Below are 12,285 nucleotides of genomic sequence, written 5' to 3'. Positions count from 1 at the left end.
CGTGTGAAATTCGATCTGTCTGTCATGAGCAAGATTTCGCTCATCTCAAGGTAAACCTGTTCGTTGACCAAATCCAGCTATCAGTTGGTCCCTCTCTTTCCACCGTGCCACAATTTTACTAAATATATGGGGGCTGCATCCATAAAAACAGAAAAGCAAAGAATTGTTTTTTTTCGTGGATTTCAATCCGTAAAAATTTGTTTATTTTTTTAATTACGGGGGGAAAAGTATGGAACTAAAAGAATGGGATGCAAATCGTGGTCGACAAGGTGGCAAAAGTTACAAAAACCAAAAGACAAAAGTAACAATTTTTTTAAAACAAGGCGTACATGTATTTAATGATTACGTACCCCTGTATTTTGAAGAATAATAGGGAAAAAAATTGGTATTGATCGATGATAGTCGATAACCAGGGATGGGCAATCCTAAGATTACTTTAATCTGATTAAGTAATCAGATTACTTAATCCGTAATCCAGTAATCCAATAAATATTTACATCCTGAAGTAATCCGTAATCCATAATCCTCAATAGCTCTGGAAATGATTCGTAATCCGTAATCCACAATTTTTTGATTGGAAAATGTAATCAGATTCCGGATTACTTTGTTGGATTACTTTCCTCCCTAAGATAGCTCTTAAGCATTTTCAGGATTTGAGAAACTTGCATCGAAATTGTAACGTAATTTATTAAGGAAAGACTTTTATAAGATCGTTATGTCAGTCTGTCCGATAACGCATAAAAGAAGAGTCATAAAAGCTTTGAACGTAAATTCCCAACGTCAAGGGGCATGGCCACTGTAGGTCACCCATCAAGGTCAAAAACAATTCACATTGTTAAAGTGCATACCAATGTCAGTATATCAATTTGAATGCAACTTTAAAGAAAAATTCAATAGCGACGTCCATTATGACTTCTAGGGTGACATAAATGTCACTGAAGGTTAAATTGCACATGTCACAAATATTGAAAACACGGGAGACATGTAATTTTGAACTGATTTTAGACGAGCAAAAACGATATGATATTTATTTTGCCGTATGCCACCCAATGTGACGTTATTTAGAATAGATCTGATTTTTTGTAATCCAGATAATAATCCGTATTCTGATTACTGAAATCCGTAATCCATGATACTAATTTATCCCTGTAATCCAACAAGTAATCCACCATATTTTAAGGGCGAAGTAATCCCAATCCAGTAATCCCATGATAATTTTTAAATAAATTAATCTGTAATCCGTAATCCATATAAATTGTTGGGATTGCCCATCCCTGTCGATAACACACTCATCCCAGAAATGAAGTTTTACCTGGACAATAACAGGATATAAATAGTCTGTACATAGATACATAAAACTGATAATACATACTCCCTACTCACTCAAATCGATATTAACAGTATACAGAACCTATCAAAGTTATCTACCTGTATATTCACGAAACATGACGATCCACCAGTTTCCAGAACTTTTCCACATCCTCCAACTATTTAAACATTGCCAGGGCAATTTACTCTTCATGACAAACACTACGAGCACACTCTTAGCAAAACTATAATGAATCATCGCGGAGTGCATATATGACTCTACCGTGGATGGTAATATTGTATTATAGTAATGAATCAATATAAAAGTATGTTGATTCATTACTGCCGCTATAACAATTCAACTCCATGCAGCAATATAATATTACCATCCACGGTAGAGTCATATATGCACTCCGCGCAGTAATGATTCATTATAATTTTGATGCAAAGTACACAGAGTGCACCCTCCCACAAGTATCTTTCCCCAAATCCCTCTCCGGTTGCGAAATATTAGAAAGATCTATAGATCTTTCTAATATTTCGCAATTTGGTTAAGATTTTTTCCTTGTCCTTTTAAAATATCGATCTTAGCCTTCTCCACGCTAGTCAACGCTATCTTTCGCCCCATGACCCTATAACTCCCGAAGTATGAATAATAATTGCTTCATCTTTGCATATGAATTGCAGCATGGGTTGTAGTTAATAATAAAAAATTCCCATTCGAAATCCACCCAAATCTCGTTGCAAAATTATGAATGTTTCAAGGAGAAAATAGGTGTAATTTCGTGTCCAACTCAAAAAACAATGAATGTCCTGCAACTTTACAACTAATTCGAATAAACCAAATATTTTTCTTTGCACGTGTTACTGTGTTAGCAGAGGCAGAAGTACTTAGCATTAAAAATTTCAATGACTTTGGTTATATATTTCTTAAAATATCTTAAAAATACTAGTGTCGTAAATTCGTGACCAGAACTGTAGTCACCATATGTAGTTTTTTTTAGAATTTTCAAATTCATCCGTCTTTTGCATCTGGAATAACCTGGACTTATAATCGCAAAGTATTTTTAAAGTAAAGTTAGGCGATTGAATCATTTATGCTCTAGAAATTTTAGAAATATACGTATAGAGTATTATTTGCAGAATTATCGTAATTTTGTAAAATTTTTGCGAAAGAATAAATATCATTAACCAAATCTATTGACCACTTAAAAAGGTGAGTGAGTACGTAAACAGCCATATGATTTTCTTCCTCTTAATTTTGCCAGAACATGATTTGTCATGGTAAAATGTGGTGGAAAAGTCGAAGGGGCTGTTCTTATATGACGTCATTTATTTCTGGGGTGAATTTTGTTAGATCTGCGTGTTTTGTCGACATCAATTAATATAATAAAATAAAATCCGGTCATATCCTTTATGAATGGCCCACGGGGTACAAGTAATCACGATGAAGTATGCATCAGGACAACTTTTTTTCTGTTACCTTACTGCAGTATATCGTGCATACATCCTCGTTTGCAGTACATCCAGCAATACATCTATTATGTGAATTGGAATCATTATGTGTGTTGGAATCATTATGTGCCAAGTCAAAAAGCAGTTGGAATCATTATGTGCCAAGCCAAAAAGCAGTTGGAATCATTATGTGCCAAGTCAAAAAGCAGTTGGAACCATTATGCACTAAGTTCAATGTTAATCAAATAAGACTTGGCATAATGCTTCCAACTGCTTTTCAACTTGGCACACAATGGATCTACGGCAACGATATTCATTTCGTTCTCCCAAATAAATACATATATTATTCCAAGAAATCCTTGCTCTGATTTGTTTCACGAAGTATTGCCGGGCCGTGCATTAAGATTTTTTTGTTGGCGCTTATATATATATTAAGATCTCGACCAATCCTACTGCATAGGAATGATGCTTTTACTTTTGACCTTTTTTTCTCAAGAAGCCTTCGAACATTAAATGCTTTTCACTTTTAATGAATGGCCCCTTCCTTTCTGAAACCTGTTCATGAAAATATTTATAAAACTTACCTTTATTCATATATAGGTATCATTTTGTCTGCAATGAGATAATTGATAAAGTAGGTATTCGTCGCTCAGATATATGCAGGGAGTAACTGAGGTGCTCGAAATCTTGTAACGTACACTCTCAATAATTTTCAAACAAAATCGTTACCATTTTTACTACCCTAAGATGGTGACAGCCTCTGTCTCCCATCAGGTAATAAATTTGTCACCAAAATTACCAACATTGAAGGTAACAAACATTATATCCTCTCTGGAAGTACTTTGTTTCCTCGCGGATATAAATTCAGGAGAATAATAAACTGGAGCATCTAGCTCGAGAATCACAAATTGTTGAAAACCATAAACTCTTCATGCAGTCGGCTAATTGTCTTCATTTGCATATTTTGACGCATTCGCGAGAGACATAGAGTTTATTCAACATGGGAAGCCCCATATCGCCGAAAATGGGAATAGTGAGATTTATGCAAATGAAGACAACTAGCAGACTGAATGAAGAGAATGTATGCCTTCCCAGCCGTCTTCAACTTTGATAAAGGAACTCGTCGCCAAACGTGTTGACCTAATGGGGTAAAATATTTATGTCAAAATAGTTAACTTTGACACATCACTTCTCATTACAAATTTGCAGTTAAAGTCGATTTTCAATTAAATATTAAATTCAACTCAAATTCAATTCTGACACAATAATACTCTAACAATAAGTAGTTTATATTTATACAAAAATAGATTATATAATTTAATTTTATGTGAAGAAATCTAATCTCGATGCAATAAATAAAGAAATAAAATGTATACGTATTTACCTCCTCAGAGTTATAATTTATCACTACAAGGAGACAAGCATATGCATCATGGAGACAATTTATCATCCATATTATCACCACGTGTTGGATAATTATCTCCGGTCAGAGACACAACTTATATTCTTGCTGAATGCATTTAGTTAGTGCACAAAATCTCGTTGTAAAAAGGTTTCCACCTTGCCCACACAGTTCGCACCCACTTCCATGCAAACCCATATTTCTAAAGTTTAAAGTTGTCATAAACTTTGAAGGTAATTGGGAACGAACTGTCTTGGCTGAGTGGAAACTTTTTTATAGCCAAGAAACCTACGGTAAGTAAAATCTACTATTTTTCCATAGTGTGTACTCTTTTACAATGCCGGACCAGTTCACAAAACGCGAAGAATTTTTTCCCACAGAAATGGCACTCCTGTTACCGCTGCACCCTTAAGGGGTACAGCGGATTTAAATAAAGGACCCCTTCTTGGGTAACACAAAGATTATGATCTATAAGCACATTTATTCACTCGTTCATACGTTGCCTACTAACTAGATTACAAACTATTCCTAACTAAACTAACCTATCTTAAAGCTACGCCCGAAACCCGTCTTCTTTCTTCTCTCTTCTCTTCTCTGCGTCCGGGATTTTTTTGATCTGGTGTCGGGTTTGGAGTTTTATTAGGAGAAGTTGGCCTCCTGGCCAACTTCTATTTTAAAGTTGTGGATTGGGAAAGAGGGGAAAATACTTATTTTCTTGGATTCGCATAAATGCATGCAATCCGGCGACACTCCTTTTCCCTTACTCCGGCGTGCACCCGGTCGAAGTGCGTCTTTAATTCGGCCTTGGTTTTACTTTTGTACTCGCACCGGTCGCATGAATGACGGAGCTCCTTACTGACCATTTTTTTGGCGGGGTTGGCATGACCCTCGTGATCACGTTCAAAGTGCAACCTTCTCCCACGTTCGCTTAGAAATTGGCGTGGGCACAATTCACAGAGGAAGAATTTTCTAGACGATGGGTCTCCATGGGTTTCCTAGCAGAGTTTATTTGGGATTTAAAATGAGCGGCAAATTTAAATTACATCTGCTGTTACTAATATAAACTAACCTGATGTCTATTCTACTTTGTCTTCTGAGCGAAGCTCTTCTTACACGTGGTAAACTTGAAGGGCTTCTCTTTATTGTGGGTAAAAATATGGTTGTCCAATTCTGGAAATGTTCTAAACTCTTTTTCGCACAAGGTGCACGGAAATCGGACCGAATTCTCGGAATGTTCCACTTTAAAGTGTTTCACAAGACTACCCTTGCTCGAAAATATTCTATCGCATTGGCCTGATGTGCAATGAAACCGGGGTCGTTCCGTCGTGTCGTGAATATTTTTCGTATGGGCTCGTAAATTTTCTACCAAAGAAAATTCTTTCTGGCACAACTGACATGTGTACAGTTTTCTGGACGGTCTTTCCAAATGGGTTTCCTTTCACAATATTAAAGGGTTAACCGGTTAGGTTTATATTAAAGGGTTTGTTAAAGGATGAACCCTTTAACGAGTATGATTAACTAGAAGAAAACGAATTAATTCAAGGGTATTATAAGTAGATGCGAAGTTTTTGTCGGTAGTCTTTAATTTTTAAAATACAACCATAATTATTTTAATAGCAACATACTTCACACTTAACTGCGACTGAATCATGAGTGATTAGATGAAGCTTCAGATCATACTTCTCTATGAAAGTTTTCGAAGAATGTGAACATTCTTGAATTGATTCCATTGCTAACTTTCAAGTCTAGGTGTCCACTATCCAAAATATCAGTAATGCATTAGGATTTTGTATCTAAATATATTTCTAGAGTTATATTTTGCATTCCTAATTCCTTACCCGATCAAACCGAGAGTTTTTCCAACCATAATTTTTAGCGTTGGTATTGTTCCTATAATCCCAATTAATGTACAAAGTAAGTTACTAACCGAATAGGTCGGTACATCACATCACAGAGCGAATATTTTATAAAGATTTCTCCTCAAACCAGCCATCTGGTTTAGGTTTGGTTAAATTTTCTCTGTTGCAGCTGAGAAAATTGTGTGGCAACCTTGTTGGCAACACGGAGAATATGGGTGTGTAGTTTAGACAAAAATCATTATTGGGTATATGTAGAATGGGATACCTTGTAAAACTTGTGGCTGAGGAGATCTTCAGCCATATATCCTCAGCCCCTCTCGCGATGGGGGAGGAGCTCAAAGTTGAAAAAACACTCGGTTCTAGCGCGAAGAGGTGTCGACATTTTTGAATGCGGTTTTCACCAAAATTGTCCTAATTTATTTACCTTCATTATACCCATTTAGGAAACAAGACACTAAAATTGCTCAGAACACAAGACATTAAAATGATGAATTTAATTTAATAGAATCTAACATCCACTTTCTATAGTTATTTGGCGAAATTGATTAACCGTAATAGCTATCTCAATCGTTTGTATTTAATTAAGAAAGGAGGAGAACTTATTTGGCGAAATGAAAGGAGAACCCTTAGATATGCAGCCCAGGTCGGTTATCGGACGGAAGTTGTAAATATCCCACAATATCGTCAGCGTCCAGGATAGATGGATACTTTGGAAGAAGTTTTTCAAATTGATAAATTCTCTGTGTGAAGAAACCCTTCTTGCGAGGGGTTCTTTGTTTAGGTTTTGTGTCCGTAAGGATCCACATAGCTGAAAGTGATGAAAATTTGTCAAAAATAAATATAAAACGTTTTGAAACACCTTCAATTACTAAACTCGGTCAAGAGTGTATTCCAAGTACGAGTCATGTCCCAAAAGCTTCTTAACCTAAAGTTGACACAGTTTACGGGTGGGTAAATTGAAACACACGAGTGGAAGCAATTCAGCTATAATATTTGAAATACCTGTTTATCAGTCTTATTTGTATGTGTAAAATAAGACTTAAGCCTTTCTCAGAAATTGGGTAGTGAAAAACTTTTGGGACACGGTGTATGTATGTAAGTTCCATCTTAAATAAGTTAACTGTCTTACCCCCTTTGTACATGTAATGTGTTAACACCCGAAGTATGTAGAATGGACAATCACTCGTAAGGACGGTGGATGCGAGAAATCCGAAATAGCAGTTCATAACGTGGATCCCATCGTCCTCCGTGGGACCCTTATCTGGCTCCATTTTGTGTTTTAAGCGTCTGGGGCAAATGTTTACGGCAAATTATTTATTTGAGTATTTACTACTTTTATATATATAATATTTTATTTTACTTTGTTTATTTGTTTTAAAATTCCGTGTAGAAAATTAGGCACGAGTAGACGTAAGTGTGGAAAATGTGAATAACAGATTGGGTTGGTTTCGTGTCTGCTCTAGTTACTTAAATATAAAGGACACCTGTACAAGTTTTAGTTTACCTTCCATATAGAAAGTATACGTTTGTTTTGACGGAATATGTCAGGAATCATTTTCCGTAAGGGTATCTCTTTTTCTGTGCAATCCACTTTTGAAATGCCTACACTACGTCACAAAAGTTTCTTTACTTCTGATCAGCGTCTGACGCTGTATTTCTGATACCAGTGCTAAGATCAGGATTATTCTTATTCTTATGCATAAAGTGCATATGTATTGAAACTTGTTAAGAATGTTACAATTCGATTATTTCTGTATGTGCATTTCAGTTCGTGAAAAACTTTAGGGTAATTTTAGTTCAGAAACCTTTGTGACATGTTATTTATTTATATATATATTTAGGAGGACAACCCTTCACCGACATAATCACGGATTCCGACGCCCTTTTGATATGTCGAAGTACTGGGTGAGTCTAGCAAAAGTGTGGAAGGACTTTATTCCATGGCCCCCTTTGCACTCACACAAAGGCGTCAAAAACACGAAAAGGACCCTGTTTTGGTTCATTCAAAAATTCTGTAAAAATCGAATTTTTATCGGATTTCCGCAAATGCGGAGCAAATGAAAACCAACCGAACCTTCGGAGTGACTCATAAAATTAACGTCATAAAATTGCGACGACAAATTTGACTTGTTTTCCTGACTCGTTGGCCACGTCGTGAAGGAGAATTCGGCCCGGAAGAGGAAACTGTTAATCGGTTTGTTGCCCGTCTTGACTACCTCCACGTTAAGAATGTGGTCGAATAGTTGGAGGAAGTTTGAAAAATTTTGTCCAGGAATTAGGAATTTGTCGTAATCGAGGGTAGAAACAAATTGGGAGACGCCACGGTAGCGGTGTGAACAGTCGGTGGCTTGAATGCATTGGCCCCTAGAGCGAAGTATTGGCCCATAGAGCGAAGCATAAGAATGGAGCCAGCGTGGGTGCTGAAAAGGCCCAACAAGGTTTTAGCCAGAACGATGCATTGAGTCGAAAAATGACAAGAGGCAGTTCAGTCCGTTCCAAGGTAATGTGCCTGTGTCCCCCGATTAAATTTTAATAGCGAATTTGCTAAAAAAAACACCATTTCATAACCACAGCACATATTTTAATTTATTTATTTTTCATGACTGAAATAAAAAAATAAATATGCCAAACATATTTTAGTGTTCTGTTGAACCATCCTGATTAGCTATTACTTCGAAGGTTCGGTTGGGCATCGAGTCCAAAAGCTTTTTGAGGCTGACTTTCTCCACTCTCTCCCATGAAGCCAAAATTGCGTCTTTCAGCTCTTGAACGTTGGAAAACTGTCGTCCGTTCCTGTAAACTTCACGAACTAAGATTCCCCAAAGGTTTTCGATGAGATTCAGGTCCGGACTTTTACTTGGCCAGGACAGTACACGGACTTTGCTGGTGTCGAACCAAGCCTTTGTGAGCTTGGAAGAGTGGAAGCTAGCATTATCTTGCTGAAAAATCAAGTTTCGGCGCCCAATTTTTATTCCAATTTCCTTGGAGGGTATTTGTCTACACCTGGGAGTACATTGTGCCCTGCACAAATGCCGCATTACTCTTACCGCTGGATACAAACGCTGCCCATATCATTGCGCTTCCTCCTCCGCTTTGCCGTTTAAAGAAATACTTGCTTTCCTTTCGAGGATCATGCCAATATGAGTGGTAACCATCGGGGACGTCCAGCCACTACCACTTTTTCTCGTCACTAAAGACTCCAGAATTCCATTCCTTAGGTCATGTGATCTTTTTCTCACGCCAATCGAGCACAATAGCACCAGAACACCATAGCCAAACAATATTGACCCACTTGCACCAATAGTGCACAAAAATTGTATGTTGTTATAAGAGAGTATAGGGCGAGCTATTTCTAACGCATGCTACGGTTTATTCTTAAAAGATTCATAGCCAACCTCTCGCTTCAACTAAATACTTAAATTGTTCCAAAGTTGTACCCCTCTAAATTAAAGGTTAATAGCCCAAAACATGTTTACGACCACATGCCCATCTACACCAGATGGGTGTTATTACTCACTTTGCTTAGATAAAGGGTGTCGTTTTGGACAGGCCAGTGTCCAAAATGTGCAAAACTGCAGTTTTGGACATCTCCAGATTTGCGTCCAAATTAACTTTTGGACAGTGTACTCTCCAGCCAGGGTGGTTTAACCAAGCGAAACACTGCTTTGGTATGACTTTCGCATAGTTCGGACCAACAGTTAGATATTCCGAGACTTATTATTAGTTTATATACATCTGCTCAAGTCACTTATTGATGTGTTCGGTCGATCCAACTACCCGTCGAATCCGTAACACCTATGTATGTGCCTGCAGTTCTGACTAATTGAGTTTCGACAAGGTCCACTTAAACTTTAGAACTTTAATTAGATGTCTAGAGATGCATTTTTCCTTGAGAAGTAGTCCCAAAACACTTTACTTTACTTATATGATGTCGGCGAATCAATAAAGAACTGGAAACTTCAATTTAATTAACAATTCCAATTAACTATAACTTTATTGAATTCTTCTTCGCACGACCAAAAAAAATTCCTACTTCCTCTCTAGACAACGAGCACTTAACTACTTGACGTTCACTCTAGTACTAAACTTAAAAAATACGTACTTACTAAAACTACGAGACCCACGCCCCCCTTTTCTTCTCTCTCTCCCGCTTACACTCTCTGATCCGCATCCTTTCATACATTGTGTTTCGTATAATCTAACATTGCCTATAATCTAGCATTGCGTATAATCTAACATTGTGTATAATCTACCATTGTGTATAATCTAGCATGGATTTACCACCCTATTTACCCAATTATTTCTATTATAAAATATGCTAAATCATTGAAACTAATTGAATCATAAACCTATATGATTTCCCAATATTAATCAATTACTCTATTTAGTGAATATGCTATTGTTTTAGATATGAAACAGTACAAGAAATCGGACACATTATCATGAATTGAACACTTATTTTATCATTTGGTCTTCTCGTGTATAAAAACACCTCATCAGTCACGCGTTTAATGTATGCAATGTGGTGAGATAAATATAAATAATACAAGTAGATAACCAAAAAGAATGTGAAATTGATATGTTCTCACAGACAGGTGTTGAATTTTACACGAGGAAGCCATGCAATCAAGGCATGATTCAACCTAAAATCAAGCTGTTGGGTAATACAATTTTAGTTTGCACTCAATCGCATTATTGCGCTCGGCAACTGGTCACACCTTGACATCACTTTCTGATAAGGTATAAATAATGATATGAACTGCACAAAAGGATTCATTCGTATCCCAGATTTATAACCCAATTCAAGTATTAAATTTTTTAGTGAAATATTTGCATTTGAAATGTACAAAAAGCTCGGATTCCTACTAGTTGCTATCGGCATTGCAGCCTGCAATGGCCGTGCTTATGTTAGAGTTTCTAGTACCTCCATAATCGAGAAGGAAGTTAGACCAGCAGCTAACGATACTAAAGGAATTACCGGTGTAGTAATTCCTTGCTCGCAAGCGCAAAATCCAAACTGTGTATGTGGTGGAGTAGGATCTATCGTTCAGCTTAGGATCACCGATTGCGAAGGGTCAAGCGGATGCACTTTCGTCCCCGGAACAAGTTACACCTCTGAGATAGATTTCATTCCAAGTGAGTCACAACTAAAAGTTACTCATCTGAAATGTAGATTTTGAATTTCTGTTGTACCTATTTTATTTTCAAAAGGCACTTCCGGTCCAGGTTTGAGGCTGAAGGTTGAGGTAGTGCAATTCGGGTTCAACACGGTAATCTTAGAAGAGGTGCTACCTAACTCTAATGTCGAGGCTGGGTCAACTTACACCGTCACTTATTCTCTCGTTGCAAACGACGTCCTCAGTGGAAGCTCCGTCGTACTAACAGGCAAACTCTTCAACACTGAAACTCAATTATTGGAATTGTGCGTTGGTACTATTGCTAGAATAACATAGGTACTCAAATCTCCATTAAGCTGAAAATAAAAGAACAACAAGTAAATATTGCAGCATAATTCAGTGGTAAACTTTTTTTTAAGTTATTAAGGGGTGAAACCCCTTTATGTATCGACTCTGTCCATCAGTCTGTCAGTCTGTCTGTCTGTCCGGCCATGCTTTAGCTTTTGACCGACTCCACTCCTTCGAATTCTGTTTTCGTCAATCGACATAAGAGGTTAAAGGACAGGTCAAGTTCGTAAACTGACCTTGTAGGTCAAAAAGTCACGACGCGAGGTCACATCTTGTGACTTTTTTCAATGGCGACCCCATCATGTGAGGTGTTAAACGCTAATAGTTTACGAAGACCAATCAAACGCCGTAGGTGACGCCACAGTCATGGCGAAGACGTCAGTGTCGAAATGTTTTTCGACTGTTTCAGGCCAACTTTTGAAAGTAGATCACGAAAATCGGCACAATTTTGACCAAACGATGACCTCACGACCTTGGCGAGGACGCAACAAACTTTGGTAGAGGTAAGAAATAACGTCGAACGGGAGATAGAATTTTGGGAAATCAGCCTTCATTGCAAAATCCGATTTCACTACGGCAGAATTAAAATTTCTGGCTAAAGATTACCCAGATAAAAAAATTTACAAGGGGAAAGCCCTCTTGGATAAAAAGTATGAAGGCTGGTACTTCTATAATGGGGGATTATCAAAGGTGTCGAAATATTTCAATATTTTAGTAGAATCGGGACTATACGGCCTTTTACGGGAAGAAGAATTTCGACAAATTAATCTGGATCGTCTCCCAGTGAAGAAAGTAC

The 12,285-nt window shown here is 37.3% G+C and overlaps 1 protein-coding gene across 1 annotated transcript; it reads left to right on the top strand.

Annotated features, from left to right (window-relative positions):
* The first annotated feature begins 10,738 nt into the window (after nt 1–10,738).
* LOC110855344 lies at nt 10,739–11,536 on the top strand. The gene is made up of 2 exons (XM_022103775.2): nt 10,739–11,160; nt 11,236–11,536. The coding sequence occupies exons 1-2, from the start codon at nt 10,866–10,868 to the stop codon at nt 11,475–11,477; spliced, it is 537 nt and encodes a 178-aa protein (XP_021959467.1). The 5' UTR covers nt 10,739–10,865; the 3' UTR covers nt 11,478–11,536.
* Nucleotides 11,537–12,285: the final 749 nt, after the last annotated feature.

This window comes from Folsomia candida, unplaced genomic scaffold (genome assembly GCF_002217175.1).
Source record: "Folsomia candida strain VU population unplaced genomic scaffold, ASM221717v1 Fcan01_Sc012, whole genome shotgun sequence".
NCBI lineage: Eukaryota > Metazoa > Arthropoda > Collembola > Entomobryomorpha > Isotomidae > Folsomia > Folsomia candida.
Note: the sequence above shows the minus strand (reverse complement) of the source record. Positions and strands in the feature narration are given on the sequence as shown.

What these genes read in the sequence shown, in the direction of transcription:
- LOC110855344 (XM_022103775.2), top strand. Translation starts at nt 10,866, where the DNA reads ATGTACAAAAAGCTCGGATTCCTACTAGTTGCTATCGGCATTGCAGCC. An exon ending in TGAGATAGATTTCATTCCAA is followed by an intron (nt 11,161 to 11,235) that starts GTGAGTCACAAC and finishes TATTTTCAAAAG; the next exon opens with GCACTTCCGGTCCAGGTTTG.